The 21,954-nt window shown below is 33.6% G+C and overlaps 2 protein-coding genes across 2 annotated transcripts; both read left to right on the plus strand.

The window, feature by feature from the left end:
- Positions 1-2,170: 2,170 nt before the first annotated feature.
- LOC107640431 (uncharacterized) lies at positions 2,171-3,301 on the plus strand. The gene has a single exon (XM_016343953.1). It carries the CDS (start codon positions 2,171-2,173, stop codon positions 3,299-3,301), a length of 1,131 nt encoding a protein of 376 aa, XP_016199439.1.
- An 8,885-nt stretch (positions 3,302-12,186) lies between these two features.
- Positions 12,187-19,244, plus strand: LOC148563799 (uncharacterized). The gene is made up of 11 exons (XM_088486954.1): positions 12,187-12,259; positions 12,353-12,403; positions 13,777-13,962; positions 14,045-14,198; positions 14,295-14,608; positions 14,701-14,819; positions 15,328-15,490; positions 15,617-15,763; positions 15,972-16,300; positions 18,454-18,639; positions 19,008-19,244. The coding sequence occupies exons 1-11, from the start codon at positions 12,187-12,189 to the stop codon at positions 19,242-19,244; spliced, it is 1,959 nt and encodes a 652-aa protein (XP_088343080.1).
- The last annotated feature ends 2,710 nt before the right edge of the window (positions 19,245-21,954 follow it).

Consider the following 21,954-nt stretch of genomic DNA (forward strand, 5'->3'; position numbering starts at 1 on the left):
TCACCTCTTATGTATTAAATCATTCTGATATGCCTAGCAAGAGCTAGGGGATGTGGTAACTTGCGAGTGAAGCAAGGGGAAAAGTTATGATCAATGATGATCAAAGATGATTATATGAGATATGGAGGATGACGGTGGAAGTACCGTGTATGCCATGAGCCGGAGGGCTATATTTATTGATAAATGGCCCGTTCTTGATTGGACCATGAGCCGGATGGCTGAGTTATTGCCGGGTTACAGCAAAGCCATTATTGTTTATGGCTGAGTATAAATGCATATATGATTAATGAATGAATATGTTAAATGGATAATAATGAAAAAAATATTGAAATGTGATGTGCGACCCCAGGTAGTAGGCAGTGGCGTTGTCCACTTGCTCCGGGTATGAGACGGAAAAGGAGGATTATGATAAACGAGTTTAATCGTGGGGTTTTGAATAAATGTGTATTTGTGATACCTGGGTAGTAGCAAGGGTCGTGGTTCGTCCCGCTTGCTCCGGGTCATTGTCTGAGGATTGATAATAATGAAGGGTGATTATGAATAAATATTTATTTGTGATACTTGGGTAGTAGCAAGGGTTGTGGTTTGTCCCACTTGCTCCAAGTTAATGTTTGAGATTTGATAACAATGAATGTTGATAATATGAATTGAGATTGAATGAATATATGTTTGAGATGCCTGGGCAGTAGCAAGGGTTGTGGTTCGTCCCACTTGCTCCGGGCCAATGCTTGAGATACCTGGGTAGTAGCAAGGGTTGTGGTTCGTCCCACTTGCTCCAGGTCAGATATTGCGACGCCTGGGTAGTAGCGGCAGTAGTGGTGAATCCACTCGCTCCAGGTTGAGCTTTTAGACACCCGCCTGGGTAGTAGCCGCAGTAGTGATTATTTCACTGACTCTGGGTTGAGCGGGCAGTAGCAAGGGGGTTGTAGCTCAAACCTACTTGCTCCGCAAGGGGTGTTTCTGTCCAATGGTTAGCTACCAGGACATGTCGGGTTGGCTATATAACCGACAGATGATATCATCAGCCATAGGGCAGACATTCATCATTTGCATATGTTTGAATTGTTTGGGTTTGCCATTTGTCTTGGATTTCTACATCATATATGCCATGTTACCTGACTATATGCTACTTGTTCTACTTGTATCATGTTTGTGTATTACTTGCCTGTATTGCTTGTGTTTGTACAACTGAGAGGCCCCTCATGCTGGTGTCGGTGGGTGTGAGGGCTGTTCTTGATGGGATGAATTGATGATGCGATTGCATGATGATGTATTGATATAGAACTGTTGAGGCAGAACAACTGGTGATGGTTTTGCTTATGATTCTGAGTCTAATTCGTGGAAGAGTCAGCGAGTTGGGAAACATGTGAAACATGAATTGAATTTAGCACTCCCTTATGACAGTTGCCTATTCATGGATTAGTGAGAACCTAGGATGAATAATTGGTGACGAAGTTTAGGATGCTTAGTGAGTTTTTGTTGCAGTACATTAAATTTATTTGGCACTTTTACCGTACTGGGAACCCATGGGCCCGGGGTTCTCATTCCGTATATATCTCTTGTTTTTCAGATACAGGTCCAGGTGCTCAGAAGTGAGTTGTGGGTCGTTTGAGAGACGGCGAAGATCTTTATTTCCTCTACTTTGTGTTTTGATTAGAATCTCTCCACCTTTGTTTTGGAAAGTTTATATTATGTATTGAACTCTTTGAATTTGCCTATAGAGGCTCTCATGTTTCCTTCGGGAGAGATTATGATATACTGTTGTCAACTAATTTCATAATGTACTCTAGCCGACCTAAACTTCGCGGGTCGCGACTAGTAGCTACTTACTTATGTTATATATATCTATCTGTTATCTATCTCTTAATCTCCTCTACGCCTTGTCCGTATATTATTTTCGGCTTCACGGTTTATCTTTTGTTGTCGAAACGTGAGAGATACGTCTTCGCGATTTTATTTCTACTCTTTTCAGGCTTCTCGATTAATACTCCTTTCGAAATTACCTATATTTATTTATTAAAAATCCACCTGAGAGTCGTACCACCGTAATATCATTGACTTATGACTCGAGCATAAGGATTTGAATATTAGGGTGTTACAAATTGTACTACTTTTTAATTTGCTTGCTAGTTTGTGCAATATTGTTGGAGCTTCTTGTAAACGTAAAGACATGCTTCGTGAAAGTCAAATGCAAAAGACAATTGTTGCATTACAAAACGGAGATGTTTCTAGTGGGCGTGGCTTAAATCAAGAAACAACATTGAAAAGGGCAGGTGATACTCGATGGGGCTCACATTATGGTACAATACTTAGCTTGATTTCTATTTTTTCTTCCATGGTAGAAGTTCTTGAAGTGATTGAGGAAGATGGAAATAATCCTGAACAAAGAGCTGAAGCATGTCAATTATTGAATCATACTCAATCTTTTGAATTTGTATTCAATTTACATTTGATGAAAAGTATATTAGGAGTTACTAATGAGTTGTCTCAAACTCTACAAAGAAGTGATCAAGACATTATAAATGCTATGACATTGGTTAAAGTGTCCAAGCAACGATTGCAAAGTATAAGAGATGATAGTTGGTCCTATTTGCTCAATGAAGTTTCACTATTTTGTGATAGTCACAATATTCTTGTTCCAAATATGAATGACATATTTGTAACACAAGGAAGAGCAAGGCGCAAAATCCAAAAGGTCTCAAACTTGCATCATTTTCAAGTTGAATTATTTTATCAAGTGGTTGATAGACAACTTCAAGAGCTCAACAATCGTTTTACAGAGGTAAATACCGAGCTACTTCTTTATATAGCTTGTTTGAATCCAAGTGACTCGTTTTTTGCATTTGATAAGGAGAAGTTGCTTCGTTTAGCTGAATTTTATCCACATGAATTCTCTTCTACTCAACTTTTGGCACTTGATAGTCAACTTGAGAACTTTATATTGGATATGTGTCTTGATGATCAATTCTCAAATATAAATAGAATCAGTGGACTATCTCAAAAGTTAGTTGAGACAAAAAAGCATGTTGTTTATCCATTGGTGTTTCTTCTATTGAAATTAGCTTTGATTCTACCTGTGGCAATGGCATCAGTTGAGAGAACATTTTCTGCTATGAATATCATAAAGAGTCGACTTCGTAATCGAATGGGAGATGAGTGGTTGAATGATTGTTTGGTTACATATATAGAAAGAGAGACATTCAATCAAGTTGATAATGAAACAATTATTCAACATTTTCAAAATATGAAAACAAGAAGAGAAGTACCTTCAAGATTTGAAGCGAAGAAAGTTAGCGGCTAATGTAATTTTTTATTTTTTTATTTGAATAATTAATGTGCATTTTTATATTTTTAAATTTAAATTAATATATCTTTTGATAGTAATGTGTATTATTTTTGCCCCCCAACATAAATTTTCTGGGTCCGTCACTGCCTACATATGCTTTGTAACCAACCATGAGATTGAATACGGCTCACTGGTAATTACAATTAAATTTTTTCCTACAATTTTTGTTGCTTATTATTAATATTTATGTTGTTCTAATTTATTTTGTTATTTCTATAATTTATTATTTACATTAGTATAATTTATTTAATATTTCTCATTGTCAATTTCTTCACGAATTTTTTCATCCTGATTTTGTACTCCATGCATTCCCCTCAAGATATGATTACGTTCATGTGGTTCAAGAAGGGGGTTTTTCATACCACATGGGACTGCGATGGACTCTTTCGAATGGTTTCTATAAGGCAATTAATAACAAGGGTTGGAGAGCTTTTGCAAATTGCAACCTTCTTCGTCATGGAAGCATATTAAGATTCAAAGTGTCCTCTTTAGATGAGACTATTATGTTTGCTGAGGTCTTAAAAATTTGAATTATGTGGCTTAGTATAAGATGCAATTTCTTTAGTAGCAACTATGTTCATATTAAATCAGTTTTTTATTAAGTCACTTATTGAACCATGCCATGAAAGTTTCCTCATATTCTACACTAAAGGAATTTTCTGTTACTATTTGAAACAAATGGTTCATCAAGTTACTTGCCTATGTTATATTTTCAGTTTACTTATGTTTTATCTTATTTATTCATCAAGGAATGTACTTAGTTCTTATCAATCAATCAATTCTTATTTTTTCATCATTATTTTTCTCTAAATTTCTATATATTTATAACAAATCAACGTTAATCTAGGCACAAATGTATTAATTTTGCATATATAAATGTATGTCTTGTATTTGCGTTAGTTCCATTTCTTATATTTTTAATTAGTATGATTTCAATATATTAACCAGATTTTAAAAAAGAATTTAAAAACAAATTCTAATATTATATTACGCAACATTTGCTTCTACCATTTAAAAATATTACTATTCATCAATTGCAATACGTACAAAAACTTCAACGTGTAACAAGTCATTTGTAATTAGTTTTTGTTCACTAATTCAATTATCTAATACATAATTTCTAATGAGTAAATAACGACCAATAGAATTGATATAGATCTGTAACTACTTTAGTAAATTTATAGCAATTTCCTTCTGCTCCTTTACAATAATGAACAGTATAATACTATAACATATTATGCAGTGTTAATTGTTTCTGAAATTTTTCACAATACACAGATGCATGAAGCTGTGATTAAAAAACATGCCTGCATAATTATTATAATAGTATTCATTTCATGCATTTGTCATCAAGTATTTTCGTAGATAGGAATGAATTTGGTGTAGTTCTTTCAATTGTGCATTTTAATTCATTTGTTATGTTTTTTCTCTACATTTCCATGGTTACACTTTACATAACTATAAACCATTTTTTCTCGACTTCATATGCAGAGAGAAGCATTAATAATCATTATATTTTGAATTCAGTTGTATATAAAATAAGATGTATATAGAATAAGTATTGTAACTCGTGAAAGGAAAGATAGACTTATACAATTTTTTTCTATTTTTCATTGTTCACTTGTTATCTCAAAACTTTCATTTTTTAACCTTTTTATGAAGTTCACCTTGCAATGAAATTCATGGACTATAAGATTAGCTCCAAGTTAGCAAGAATAAGGAGAAGGCTAATCATGAAGCAAAATAATAGATGTAGGACTCAACCAAGCATGGATGCTGGCCCACTAACTAATTAGTTTAACATTTACATAATCTTTTAATTTTAGTTATTTTAAATGTTGTATTTGTTAACTAATTTTTCGATTATGTGTTAACTAAATTTTTTATTTTGTGTTTAAAATACTTAAAACTAGCCACCACCCTGGACCCATTGCTCCCTATTATGAGACCAGCAACATCTTTAGGTCATCTGCCATCTAACTCACTCCTAATAGATGCGATAGATCATCCATTTATTAGATAAATTTTTCTCTTAATCAAGCATTTGAAGATCATGGTGGACAAAGAAAATCAACACGCACCACCTACAACAGCTTACATGCTAATAGTGGTTTACGTAGGCCACTTGCAAGTATTTCAAATGGTACGTATTTTTTATATTTTTAATTCCATTAAGCAGAGGTGTTCGGTTTACAGTTTGGTTCAAACTTTTTTGAAAAAAAAATTCATCCAAAACAATTAAATCTAAAATGTTCAGTTTGGTTTGTTTCGATCTTTTTATGAGGCCAAACATATCAAACTGAGCCAATGAGAATTGGATTGGTTTGGTTCAATTTTACACTAACTAAGAAAAAATAACATGTCTTAAACTCTTGGTTTTGTCTATTTCATCAAGAACATGTCCTAAGCTACATATATCAAAAGACAAAGTGCTAATACATAAATTAACATGAATAACAAGTTCAACTTCATAAACTCATAAAAAGTCACAGCATAATCATCAACAAAAAATTTCAGACGAAATTCAACAAAGTAATAAAATGAAAAACAACTACAAGTCTTTAGTTTCACCAATGTTCTCATTTTTGTCACTTATACTATGATTAATCTGCAAAAATATCACAGCAAGATAACATTAGCAATTAACACCATAGCAATGAATCAAAACCAAAAATAGAACTGCAATAAATCACTCAATCAATAACATATTATAAGTAAAAAATAACAGCAATTATCAGAACATTAGTGGGGATAAAATAACTAAAATCAAGCACAAAAAAATATAACAACAAATTAAAATCAATAACAATTAACAAATTAAAAAAAACAGTAGCGGCAGCCAATAGTGAAGAATCACTACAAGAAAAAAGATTTTTAGCAACAAAATTTTAGCAGCACTGGTATTATTACCGTAAATTCTCTTCTCAAAACCTTTTTTAGTGGCAATTATATATTTACCATTAATATTATAGATTATAATGGCTATTTCAGTTATTTCCACTAAAAAAAGCTAAAATTAAAAAAAAAACTGTAAAACGCAAAATCATCACTATCCGTGTCTCGCCACTCTTCCTCACACAAACAACTCTCTCAGTTCCTTACTCTTTGAGAAGTGATAACCACACACCAATCTTCTTCTTCTCGATCTCGCTCTTGCTTTCACATCTCTATCATTTCATGTTCTTCATCACTCAAATCTCTTCCCAGTTTTCATCTCAATCTTAATCGCCCTCTGAATCCTCTTCTCGGACAAACTTGTGTTGATTTCGATTGAAATCTCAATCGTGCTCTAGAAATCAAGTTCCTTAATTCTCTTTCAATTCTAATTCTTGTACTCCCAATTTGTGTTCTATTGCATCCTTTTCCTATATCTCTTATCAATTTTTAGTTTTATCTGAGTTAACTTTTCTCCGGCATTGGATTCTTCTATTCTTAGTTTTGATCCCTATCACATGCACTTATTACAGGTTGAACTTGTCATTCAGTGATTTAGACTCAAAATTTTGAAGGTTTTATTCGCTCAATGATTCAGCAATGCATTATCGATTTTAGATTATGGTAATTTGATTTATTTTTTTTAGCATTATCATTTTTTCCTTCGATTTTCTAAACTTATTTGGCTTTATCATTTTTTGCTCAGATTATGCTGTTAATTAGTTAATACATTCTTTTGATGTGTTAAGGATTTAGGGATTATACATTCTAATGTATTTCGTTGTTCATAGATGGATATGGCTTCGATACTTGGGGATGCAATCGACTACTTGAGGGAGTTACTGCAGTGGATTAATAATCTTCACGAGTCAACTCCACCTGGCTCTTCGCTGCAATCTTCCACCACCAGCCTTCAACCATTGACACCCATGCCGCAAACGCTTATGTGCCGGGTGAAGGAGGAATTGTATTCTGGTGTCTTGCCAAGTGTAACACCCTAATTAGCCTAAGCTTTACCTCGCTCTAAAGCAAAGGTTAACCAGAGATTACGACAATTCTAAGCTTATACATACATATATATATATATATATATATATATATATATATATATATATATATATATATATATAGTATAATCTAGAAGCCCGATGAAAGATATAGCTCAAAAACATGATTTCAGAAGCATAAAACGTACTAACAAAGCTACTAGATTACGGCACAAGAAACATGTATAAAGTATCATAAGATAATAGTATAATATCATAACAATCTAGACTCGGCTCGCGGAGTTTAAGCTGGCTAGCCATATACATACCATACAAGAAACCAGACAGTAAAAACAGCTTATACAAGTTTTGTTCTCTCAATACATGCCTCTAGGCTAAAACAAAATACAAAGTGAGAGATGTATAAACAAAGTAACTCAAAAAGACTCCAAAAGAATCCAAGATCCTCCGCTTCTGTCACCATCCATGCAACTCACCGAGGTGGGTTGCGACCTGCATCTGAAAAATACAACAGAAATATGGTATGAGAACCGGAGGTTCTCAGTATGGTAACAGTGCCCAATGATGTAGGATATAAGACCTCGGGACACCAAAGGCAATCATAGACTTCATATCCATCACAAGATTCAATCTTAAGGCATGCTAAAATAGATAAGCATAATTATATAAACCTTAACATAAATAAACCAGGTGATCTATCTTAGGGGATTTCTATTCTAACCAAACACCGCTGTCCCATAGCCTTCACCAACCTATCCTCCATGCGATCCCATCGCCGCCGCCTTCCGAACCTCCTCAATTCCAGTAGAAAGCACAGATAATATATAATGCAAGTAAAACACAAGTAGAAGCACATAAAGCAAATAATTCAAATAGCAAATAGGCATGTTATACAAATAGGCAAGCCATTACAAGTAGTCAAAGCATACAAATAGATAGAAAATGCATATGATGAATGCCTGTCCTATTGGCTGTGATATAACATTGTCGATTCAACTGCCAACCCGACACATCTCCATGGAGATGTCGCCCTTCGGAATCATCAATGGGAACCCCCGAGATATAGTGCTCGGATCACTGTCCAGGTATTTGCGCCTGCACGCTCTATTGATCTAAAGGGATGCGAGCGGGATACTCTTGCCTCAGACCTCACATCTCAATGTAAGCGGGATTAAACCACCATCCTTACGCCGCCACCGCTACCTCGACAGGCGGGATCCAACCGCCATCCCTGTCGGGCGCATAGTGTCTCATAATTCTCAGTATAAAAATGATACATCAGTGATTTCAAAAAACATTTATAGCATAACATGGATCCATCATCTCATTCAGAGTCCTTGACTCATTTCAACCACTGTCCATTCACATTTCAAACCCGAACTCAACAGTTCATCAGTTCTCATCTCATATATCAACCATTCTTCACATATCGTCAAACACATCCTCAGTACACCCAAAACCTAGGCCTCCCGTTTCTAATTTTTCACAATACTCATCAACTAAGCCCTTATGTTATTCCCATATTCTCGTACCCAAAATTAAGCCTAAAAGTCTTAAAATGGTGTTATAGAATCTTACAATCTTGTTGGGAAGGTGAAATAGTTGAAAATAAAGTTTAATTTGAGAAACAGGACGTGTGCGTCTGCACAGGGGTGTGCGTGCGCACGCCCAGGAAGATTTTTAAAAGTGCACGTACGCATAGAGGTGTGCGTACGCACAGGTACCAAAATTCATAAGGTCTGTTCGCTCGCACAACCTGTGCTAGCACCTTCAACAGACTGGCCTTCCCAACGTGTGCGTGCGCACAGGTCTGTGCGTACGCACAGGTTGTAATTTCTCCTTGTTGTGTGCGCGCATAAGCTGTGCTAGCGTTACAAGCAGACTGCCTGCCTCTGCGTGTGCGTGCACACAGGTTAAAATTTTCGCAGAGGTGTGCGTGCGCACATACCAGAAATCACAAAATTCTGCAACTTTGCAGAATTTCAGATTTTAACACCTAACTTTGATTGATCATAACTTCCTCTACAAAAACCCAAATTTTACAAACTTTATATCGATTTGAAGGGTTTTCGATAAGATTTAATTTCATACCAAATTCAAAAAATTTTGAAAACTGAGGCAAAAGTTATGATCAGACAAAGTTCACCAAAATCCTACGTTTACCAAATTTTACAAATTCCACAATTTCTTGTAAAACACAACCAAAACCACACCAACCCATTCCAAGTCCATTTTTCATCAACATAATCCCTTTGTGTCATATTATACCAAACTTACCACATTTTCCTTCACATTTCATCATCCTCAACCTCAACATCAAAATATCACATCAAAATCAATCCTCATTCACGTTTTTCCAACTACACTACCATTTCATCAATCTCAACATTACATATATCATCACCATTCACTTTTCAATTCACACAATCAATCATCATCATCATATCATCATCAGTCATCATAATTACTTCTCAACTTTATCAACTCATCATAAATTATCATACATCATCATTCAACACATCAACAATCATTTTAATTCAACCCTATCCTATGGGTCACTAGCCTAAGTGTCCATGAATATTATATACTACATAGAGGAAACCAAAACCATACCTTGGCCGATTTTCAATATGCCTTTAACTCAAAATTGAGCACAATTTGAGCTTTCCACCACAATCCAAGCCACCAAAAATCACCACAAGCTCCAACAAATTTCCAATAATCACAACTTCAAGCTATAACACACATAATTCACAATAATTCAACCTGGGCTCATCAAACTTGAAATTTCACAAGGGTTTAAGACTTCTTACCTTTTCCAATAGATTTGGTAGCCAAAATCCAAGGCTAAGCAAGGATTAGAGTAAACCTAAACGTCCAAAATCACAAAAACTCACTTAATCAAAAGCCCTAAAAACCTGAAATTTTGAAGAGAAGAACTGAGAGAATTTCGAGCTTTCCTTACCAGTTTCTTATATGGGTCTTGTAGAGCTCTTCACAAGGAACGCGTAGCCGCAAACGGTGCGACGATCGAAGCTTTGTAGCTCAAGATATGAGCTTGGGAAGAAGATGATGAATAGTGCTCAAGGGTTCTCTTCTTCCCCTTCTCTTTCAGCTGGGTGTGTATGTGTTTGTGCTGATTGGTTCATTAAATGAACCTTATATATGTTGGGCTTGGGTCCAACTTGAGCCCAGTCCAACCCGTTAGCGTTTTTAGCCCGTTTGGCCCAACTTTGGGCCAAACCTTTAAAATTAATGCCCGGTTTTCTATTTCTAATATTTTTCTAAGGTTTTTGACGGTTTTCACTTTTTCTCGTGCAGCACCGGCCAGACTTGAACCGGTTCAACCGATTCGACTGTCGGTTCGCAGTTTTTCGCGATTTTTCACAGAAAATACATTTTCTGACTCAGAAAGACCTACTGAGTCTAAAAATCATATTTAAATCCTCAAATTCTCACTCTAACTTTTCAGAACCTAATTTGGGCAATATTAATTACTTAATTAACCAGTTGATTAGTTGCGGTTCTTACACCAATCCCCAAAAACCAACCAGCAAAGGTAAATCTTTTATCACCTCGTTGCAAGATACTATATGAATTGTAATATAAAATTGTTCTAATGTGTGATACATATGAATCGTAATATAAAATTTTGCATGCCTAGCTATAAAATGTGTTTCTAAATGTTATGATGTATTTCCTAAAAGTGTTGGTGTACTATCTATGAATGCATCATTTAAAGAGTTAGTGAAATTTGTGATGATGCATGAATTAAATCGTTATCACTTTCTAAACTACATGCGGGAGTACTAGTTGGAATATGAGAATTGTAATTAGGTGAAAATGATTGTGTATGGACAATGGCTTGATCAAAGAGCCTGAAATTATTCGAACTAATAGCATGATCATTTTGGATAGTAACATAAATGCACTATTGTAAGTTAGATTGAGCAGGCTTTAATGTTACCTCCATTGAGATTGAATTATGTTTGTATTGAACAGCAAGACTTCGATCTAGTAATAGTGAAAATAACCCTCAAAGATATTCAGATGTCATAGAAGAATCTTCACTCATATTAGAAGCTATGGAGCTTTCTGGCCCAAGGTGACAACAAATCAGCTTGGCTTTTAGGGGTTTTTTTTCTATCACTGATTCGGTTCTGTTTGGTTAGATTTTTCTCTACCACCAAACCAAACCGGAAAGAAGTGCAAAAAGACATTTTTTGGGTTCTTTAGTTGCCAGTTTTGTTCGATTTTCACTTTTATTGGTTTGTTTGACCGATTTTTTTAATTGAATCAGTTAGTTTCAACAAAATCATTCTAAAAGTTTAGTTACCAATATTATCTTGAGTTCTACCCATAAACAATAAACTACAATTTTTATATTTTAATTTTGTTAGTACTTAGTAAATTACTCTGCAAAATTTTTAATCCAGTCCACAATAACTATTCCTGGCAAAGAGAATTCAATTTCTTTAATGAAAAGCATTGGACACCAGCCTTCTACAAGTGCTTACATAAACAATTTATCTCCACATATGACGAGTATTTCCAGAGTGAATACACCTCATGGGTAATTTTTTTTCTAAATATACCTTTATCGTATGATGTTATTATAAATTTAAAATATATCATATTTATTTGTTTATATAAAATTTGGTTATTTTTTTCTATAGTCCAAATTATGTTTAACAGGGAATGACCTTTAGTATAAATTTCTCTTGGTTGAATAGTACACAATTGAAGTATAAAATAGATGTTCGTAATACAAATGACAAAAATGGGCAACTTACCACTTCAACATCATGAAGGTTTTATTTTTAATTTGTTAGTAATTTTCAATTCCTTCTTTTCATAATCAATACAAATATTATTGCCATCATTTATAAATTGGTTTCAATGGTAGACCCATTTGATGACATTGTTATAGAGGCCGATATCATTGATCATGATGATTCATATAATTGTGAAGGTACTTATACTTAATTTTTAACAATATTAATAGTTTTGTACAAAAAATCTAACGTCAGTGATTTCCTATAATTAAACTAATAAATATTTATAGATAATGACGTTGGAGATTCTTCTGCATGTGTTATTCCATCATATGAAGAAGGTAAAATATATATTTTTTAAATTTGGTGTTTTATTCCAATTTCATCAATATTTGTTCACTATTATACAAAATATAAATTTGTACACCTTTAGATATGTGGGATGCTGGTGATCCTGTTCATTAATGCATTTATCGTAAAGCAACAATGTGGAATGCTGAAGACTTTCCAAAAATAAGAAAAATAAAATTGCAAAGTTCGGTTTATGTTGCATGGATGGAAAGGTTGAGCTTCCATTTCTTAAAGAAGTTCCTATTATTCTTCAAGACCTGCACTGTATAAATAATGAGAAAGGAAAATACTTTCGGAAACACATACGTAAGTTTAATTCTATGTTTGGTTTCACATCTATGGCTGAAAAAATAAATCGTACTTTGAACAATGGATTAGCTCCACCCACATTTTCAATCAGTGGACAAAATTATCATTCAATTGGTAGTTTACATCCAATGGAAAATTATAGGCCCAAATTTGCACAACTTTATATTTATGATACGGAGAATGAAATTGAAAATCACGTATCTGATGTAAGGTACACAGTTCAATCAAGTTACTAATTTTTTTCCATGAATTAATACTTAAGTTGCAATACATCAAGTTTTAATTATTTTTTTTATTTTAAAATTTATATTAGTAACGTTGATTCCTCAAACACTATTGAAAGTGAGATTGTGTACCATCTCAAGGAAATGTTAGACAATCATAATCATCTTGAAAAAAATTTTTGTTCTGCTAGAGATAGATTCAATACCAAGAATCATGCAAATATTAGGATGAAGCTTATTCATAACCAGGTTAAGGATGGAAGAGTATACAACTTACCAATAGCTTCCAAGGTTGTTATTCTAATTGTTGGAACATTGATGATTCAATTCTAGAAAGAGATATAATATTGAATCAACTTCCAAGAAATTGCAAAGGATTGATGTTCTTCACCTGTTGTACTTGCCACTTCAATATGTATTAATTTTTCTGTACGGAGAAGATGGTTTTAGACCAGACATTGAAACTTTAGCAGGATACGGGTGTAGTTCTACAAAGAAGAGAAAGAATATAAGCATGAGAGAGTTCTTCTCATATCGAATTTAAATGAGATTCGAAGATTCTCTAATTTTGTTTTATTCTCCAAGATTATTTCAACAATTCTTGGTGGATGCTTACACAATGATAGAGTCTGAACGTCTCAGCTTCATAAGGAATAACCAACCTAAATTGAGGGTTGACAAGTATAGTGCACTATATGAGTCATTGGTTTGAGGTGAAGTAAACGTTGTCGCTACCCGTCAACGTATAATACTTCCAAGCAATTTCACTGGTGGACCAAGATACATGTTTAACAATTGTAAAGATGCTTTTGCAATTTGCAAATATGCAGGATATCCCAGTTATTTTATCACAATAACATGCAATCCTGAATGGGATAAGATTAAACGTCTACTAAAAGACACAGGTCTTAAAGTGGAAGATCGTCCTGACATTGTCTCTAGAATTTTTCACATAAAGTTAAATGAGCTTATTATGAACTTTAAGCAAGGGAAATTCTTTGGCAAGATATCTGCTTGTAAGTAATACAAATTTTGTTGTTTACTTAACTTTCATGTAATATTGTTAACATGTGTTATTTATGACAAATGTGTGCACAGTAGAATTCCAAAAACGTAAACTACTACATGCTCATATTCTGTTGTTCATGGATCCAAATTATACACCTAAATCACCAGATCAAATTGACAAGTTGATTTCTGCTGAGATACTAGATAAGCTACGGAGGCCTAAACTATACGTAGCAGTAGAGAAGTTCATAGTGCATGGACCATGTGGTCGTCATAACAAAAAAAGTCCTTGCATGATCAACGGTCATTGATCTAAGTTCTATTCGAAGCCATTTCGAAGGAGGACTATCATTGATGAGGCTGGATTTCCGAAATATATAAGGATTGATAACGATCGCTCAATTTCTAAGAAGAATGTTGTACTTGACAATTCTTACATTGTACCATACAACCCGTCGCTGCTGTTAAAATATGGATGCCATATTAATGTGGAGCATACATGTCAGACTTCTGCAATAAAATATCCTTTCAAATACGTTCACAAGGGTAATGACAGAGTTACATCTGCTTTTTATCAATCAACAAGTGACGGTGATTGTCAACAGGTTGTTGATGAAATACGTAATTATTATGACTATAGATACATAGCAGCATGTGAGGCTACTTAGAGGGTATTTGGGCATAACATACAACAAAAAGAACCTTCATTTATTAGATTACATTCCATTTACCTAATGAATATCCAGTGGTCTTTAAGGATCATGAAAACATCATTGATGTTATAGAAAGGGTAGAAGGCAAGCTCATGAAGTTGTTAGCATGGATGCTGGCTAATCAATTGTTTCCTTTTGGTCCGATCTCTTGCGTATAGCCAATTTCCTAATAGATTTGTATGGAAGGATGACATATCCATGTGGATGCTAAGGCAGCAAGATTTTTCAATTGGTCGATTGACGCATGTGCCCCGTGGTAACGGAGAAGATCATTACTTGAGACTTTTGCTAAACATACAAAAAGGTTGCATGAGTTTCATCGATCTTCGAGCTGTCGATGGTGTTGTTCATTCCACCTTCAAGGAAGTGTGTTATGCGTTAGGGCTGTTGTAAGATGATAAAAAAATTATTGATGCTATGATAGAAGCAAGCACATGGGCTTCTGCGAGTTACATTAGAGATATTTTTGTTGTTTTGTTATTATCAAACAACATCTCCAGTCCTATAAATGTGTGGCGAAAATGTCATCAAATACTTTCTGAAAACATCATATATTCAGAAAGGAAAGTTCTACACTGTGAAGGTAATATTTTTAAACTTTCTTTTTTCTCATATACATATTTAAGTTTACAATGATAATTTTAGTTATTTCCAATGCAGAGTTACAACTATCTGATGAGCAAGTTACAACTATCTGATGAGCAAATTCTGAATCTAACTCTTTACAAGATTGAAGAAAAATTACAAGCTAATGGTAGATTGCTTAAGGAGTATGATCAAATGCATCTCCCATCCTTGGATGCAATATATGGAATAGAAGATCGTCTCATAAAGGACGAGATGAACTTTGATTTATCTAACCCGAGATATGAGTTGTCAAGAAATTTACTCAACATGAATTTAGATCAGCGAAAAGCATTTGATACTGTTATTTAGGCCGTTAATGAAGATGTTGGAGGTTTCTTCTTTGTATGTGGATATGGTGGTACTGGAAAGACATACCTTTACAAGACATTTTCAGCTGCTATATGTAGTAAATGTGAAATTGTACTAAATGTGGCATCCAGTGGGATTGCATCCTTATTACTCTCCAATGGTCATACAGCTCATTCAAGATTTAAGATACCTCGATCTAAATGAGGATTTTATATGTTATATCAAGCAAAACACTTCTCTAGCCAAGCTCGTATGTAAAGCAAAGCTTATTATATGGGATGAGACACTAATGTTGAATATGCTATATTATGAAGCTTTGGACAAATGTTTGTGAGATATTCTAAGGTATGAGAAATGTTATAATCCAGATTTACCTTTTGGTGGAAAGGTTGTTTTGCTAGGAGGTGACTTTAGGAAGATTCTTTCAGTAATACCAATGGGATCACGACAGGATATTGTGCTCTCTTCCATAAACTCATCATATCTTTGGGAATTCTGCAAAATTTTGAAGCTAACAATCAACATGCGCCTTACGGTTGGAGCAAACCAATCGCAACTAGGGCAAATTTCTGAATTCACAACGTGGTTACTAAGTATTGGTGATGATTTGGTAGGTAATTCAACTGATGGAGAAAGCGAAGTAACCATTCCCGATGACATCCTTATTCAGGATACTAAAGAAGCTTTCGATCAGTTGGTTTGTTTTGTGTATCCAAATTTGTTGTTAAATTTAAATAATACATCATACTTTAGAGATAAAACAATACTTGCCCCTAGACTTGAGATTGTTAATGATGTTAACAAGCACACCATGAAATATTTAATGGGCAAGGAGAAGACCCATCTTAGCTCTGATTCATTGTATGTAGAAGAAGGAAACATATAATTTGAGTTAGATACAATCACACTGGATGTTCTGAATGATATCAAGGTTAGTAAAAATTTTACCAATCAAGGTTGGCGTCTAGCAACACTCCTTAACGACCCGATAGTATGAAGTAATATATTTTTACTAAGAACCTGAGAAGAATAAAGTATAATTCCTTCCATCTTTCCAGCTTTTTGTTAACCCTTAGAGTATGGTTTAATTGTCAAACTCTAACTTGTCACCATTATTATAATGAACTGTGAATGACTTAAGAAACTCATTTCTTCATTCATTCAATCCCCTCAGCCAAGGTTTTATTCATCTCAGTCATTATAATCATAGAGCTCAAGCTCTTTACCGAGAGTTGACGGATTCCTTATTGACTAACCATTAGGAATTCTCAAAGTGAGTAAGTTTAATGGTCATATCTCTATATGCACCATCTATATATATAATTTAATAAATGAGATCTATTAATCTTCATCCAATGAAGACCATTATATATATATATATATATATATATATATATATATATATATATTGATCTTTTTGGATTATTAATGTTAAGGGTGTGCATGGCCCGGCTCGGCCCGAATACCCAGCCCGGTCCCGAACACTTTAGGGGCTAATTTGGTGTGATTTCACTGGGTATAGGGGGTAACGATCTCGGAAATAGACCCGGTCATTATTTCGGATCGGTTCCGGGCAATGGCTCGGGTCACCCGAACTCGACCTAGTGGCCCGATCATCATACACAATTAATATTTTGTGTTATTGATAATGGATGATGGCTATTCTTATGTGAAATTTAAGTATTGTAAACCTTAATATTTTGTGTTAGGGTAAAGTATACTTTTTGTCCTTGAAGTTTGACAAAAGTTTCAAAAATACTCCTAAGTTTTATTTTGTTTCAATTTTGTCCCAAAAGTTTTCTATTTGCATCAAGTATACCCTCGACAGCTAAATTTTCAAAAAATTTAAGACCAATCTAACAATAATACATGAAAATTATGCTTGATTTGCTTGTGTTGAAAGTTGTTCTTATGAAATTGTTGTTGAATTGGTCTTAAATTTTTTGAAAAATTAGCTATCAAGGGTATATTTGATGCAAATCAAAAATTTTTGGGACAAAATTGAAACAAAATAAAACTTAGGGGTGTTTTTGAAACTTTTGTCAAACTTTAGGGACAAAAAATATACTTTACCCTTTTGTGTTATTAGTTATTATAAGACTATAAGTTAATGTTTTATGTTTAAAATGCATAAGATTTTAGACTGATACATAATATTGTGTTATTTTGTATTGATTTAAATATTTGGTGTTATTAGACAATATTAGTATTGATTATGGTTATGCTTTAATTTCAGAGAAGAGTTGCTTCTTGTTATATTTTTCTAAGTGAATTTTACCATGTCAAATAATGATTGGAGTCTTGGAAATTTGGATATTTTTACATGCTAACTTATAAGAAGATATCAAGGTAATGTAATGTTAACGGCCCGGTTTTTACCCGGTTTTTACCCGGTATAATCGTGGCCCGAAAGTGTATAGGTTTCATCGGGTCTAGGGCCGGGTTCGGGTCTAATAAATAGGTCCGATATATATTTCGGGTTGGGTCTGAGTCACATCAAACCCGGTTTCACCCGGCCCATGCACACCCCTAATTAATGTCCTTTTTTAATAATCTTATGACCAAGAACAATTTAGATTAAATTATAAAAAATTCATCTCTCAATATTATGATCACTATCTCAATGATAAATCTCTAAATTTAATCAAGGATTTTATTATATTAACATTTTAATATAATAACAATAAGAAATTATTTGACACATGATTGATTGGATTGTGATCATACTATTTATTTCCAACAGGTTCTAATACCACGCATGAACATGATACCCAAAACCAAACTATTCCATTTAGGTTTCAGAGGAGACAATTTCCATTAATTGTCTCATTTTGTATGATTATTAACAAGTCTCAAGGTCAAACTTTGACAACTGTTGGTTTATATTTGCCTAAGCCTATTTTGACACACGATCAACTTTATGTTGCTCTTTTAAGAGTAACATCAAAATCTGAGTTACGAGTATTAACTGAGAATAATTCTACCAGATTAAAAGATACAACCATCAACGTGGTTTATAGAGAAGTTTTCCAAAATGTCTGTTGATTATGTATGATTTTAAATTGGGTTAAGTACTTTTTTCGTCCCTAAGGTTTGAGGCCAAAATCAAAATCGTCCCGGACCTTTTTTATTATTAAAATCATCCTCAATGTTACAAAATGTTATCAAATCATCCTTTTCTACTTTAATTTTTTACCAAATTACCATTAATAATTAATATAAATAATAAAAATAATATTAAAAAATAAAAAACAAAACCCTTCCCCCCCTACCTGCACCCCACTACCGTATCTCTTCCCTTTCTTCTCTCTCCATCCCCTTCCTCATACCCCCGGCACCCCGCCCCCCGTATCTCTTCCCTTTCTTCCCATTCTGAGTCGTTAACCGAAACGCTCTTCCTGAAGGACATCCAGCCTTCCCTTCCAAAGGTATATTCCTACGGCGAGTTCTCTCTCTACCAGGCAGTTGATGCCTTCGACAACGATGGTTGGTGGTCTAGCGAGATCACCGGCAGGCTTGGGCCTCACTATTACTATGTTTATTTCTGTACAACCAACGAAGAGATCACTTATCCTTCTAATAAGATCAGGGTTCATCATGAGTGGGTTAACAGTGATTGGATTCTCTCCCAAAGAGAGTAACCACAGCCACAGCCACTGCAGAAACAGCAACAACAGCTAGGTCAACAATTCAATTGACTGCGTTGATCCACCGGTTAAGAATTCTTGGTAAATCAGATCTACTGAAGAAAAAATACTGAAAGAAAAGGAAAGGAAAGGAAGTAGAATTTATATACGTATCGTTAGTATTTGTTAATTTTTTAGGGTGTTCTTTGAAAGATTTTCGTTTATAGGTGAAAGACTGAACTGTTTCTTCGATTTGAAATCATGGACGGATAAGTGTTTTTTTTTTTAGTTTTACGTGAAAAAAAAAAGGGGATTGAATTTCTAGGGTTTGGAATTTCGTTGAAGAGGCCTCATGTTCTCTTCATGAGTCGAATTTGGTTCACTTTTGTTAATTGGGATCAATGTCTAGTGTTATATCTGGAGTGGGGTGGGGGGGACATATGAGGAAGGAGATGGGAAGAGAAGAAAGGGAAGAGATACGGGAGTGGGGGTGCAGGGGGAAGGGTTTTGTTTTTATTTTTTAATTTTTAATATTATTTTTATTATTTATATTAATTATTAAGGATATTTAGTAAAAAAAATAAAATTAAAGTAGGAAATGACGATTTTATAACGTTTTGTAACGTTGAGGATGCTTTTAATAAAAAAAAAAGGTCGATGACGATTTTAATTTTGATCTCGGACCTTAGAGATGAAAAAAGTACTTAACCCTTTTAAATTCTATTTAACATGTATTTTTTAAACATTTATGTTCTACAAAAATTGTTAATTTTTGTATGAATTGCTTTATGTAAAAATATGAAGTTTTTTCTTCTGAATTGTTGTACTAAAAAAGTCATATATATACCCTTTCATTGTTATAAAATATTAAAGTGATATAAATATTTCTGATTAACGATCCAATTTATTATAAAATACTCATACATATGTTATTAACATAAAAACACTTTCATAATGAATGGTATTCATTAAATTTACTATACACGTGTATTGCACGAGGCAATTTACTAGTATGTTAGTAAAATACACAAGTGTATCATTTTGGTACTTTTTTATTTTTGATATTAGGTGAGTAATGGTGTATAACCTTGTTATGGTGATGCAGGGTACTTGACGGGAGTGTGACGGCCAGGATTAACAAATCGGACGGACCGATTTAAGGAACAGTAATCAGACGGTCCGATTACTGGCTGGGTAGGTACACAAATCGGACCGTCCGATTTGTGCCCCTGCCACGTGTCGCGCATGCAGTTGGACCAGTCCCAAGTATACACTCCCAAGTCACGAATCTCCCTTCATTCACTTTCACTTTCCCTTTCACTTTTGTTCAATTCTCCTCTCCAATAAACCCCGCCACGGCGCCACCAGCTTCATTCATTTTTCATTGATGAAGCTTTGAGTTAAAAAAAATTGGACCACACAAAAAATATGCCTAGAAGAAGAAGAATAAAAGATGTCAATCGTCCGAAACTCCACATTGCTAATTATCTTGATCATCCTAATTATGTAAGTTTTTATTTCAAAAAATTTTATTTTAGTTAAAATAATAATTATAATGTTAGAGATTAATAATAGTTTATTATAGTGATAATGTTAGAAATTAGTGGAATAATAATTTTTAAATATTTGAGTTTAATTAAAATAATTTTAGAGATTATTAATAATAAATTATGATGGTAAGATCTAGGGTATTAATATTGTTCAGAAAAAAGAATTATGTTACATTATAATAATAAATTAATTATTGTTATTAATAGAATAATTGCAATAATAATATTCTTAATAATAATAATAATAATACGGTTATTAAAAAGTTGGATATATGATAAATAGAATAACTAATATTAAATGTTATTAATGAATTTATTGTAATAATAATTATTACTGCTAGTAGTGTAATAGTTTAATTATCATTAGAATATAGTAGTACTAATATTGTTCTGTTCTGTACGTGTGAAATTAAATAAGTTAATTAGTTTTAATTGTTAATTATAAATAATTTTTTTGTAGTAATAATATATTAGTCGTTCGTAAATAAATATTATGAATTAAAAATTATTGAATTAATTATTTATGTTATAAGTTTAATATAAATATTTAATAAAGGGTTAATGATTGATTTATTATTGTATGTTTGTTGTTAAAATAGAATAAAATAGAGTAGTTAGTTATTTGAGTATTAGTAGATAATATAATAGTTATTTGTATAAAGTATTGTTATTATTATTATTTTTATTGATTCTGGATATGTGTTACTGGTTATTTGATAATGAAAATTTGATTCTTTTAAATTTAATTTGTTAATTAATTAATATTATGGTTTGTGTTTATGGTTCTAGAATGTTGCAATGTGACCACTACATGCCGCCGGATCGGTATAATCCAATAGTGGAGGGGTATTTACGGGACACCGGCTTTTATCATGTTTCACAGATTGGAGTTGTCCAATGTCAGTCGGCATTGGTTAATGCTCTAATCGAGAGATGGCGCCCCGAGACTCACACATTCTATTTTTCGGTTGGTGAGTGTGCCGTGATAATGGAGGATGTGACGTTAATTCTTGGTCTTTCGACGAATGGTTTGCCAGTTACGGGACCGACACTGAGTAGTTATGAGGCGTTAGAGGCTGAATGCTTAGATCAGTTTGGTGTTGCACCTAGGAAGGCAGACTGTAGGGGAAGTTTCATCAAGTTGACGTGGTTTCGAGCATTGAAAGATCGATTAG

Source organism: Arachis ipaensis, chromosome B5, assembly GCF_059453495.1.
Source record: "Arachis ipaensis isolate K30076 ecotype BB chromosome B5, ASM5945349v1, whole genome shotgun sequence".
Taxonomy (NCBI): Eukaryota; Viridiplantae; Streptophyta; class Magnoliopsida; order Fabales; family Fabaceae; genus Arachis; species Arachis ipaensis.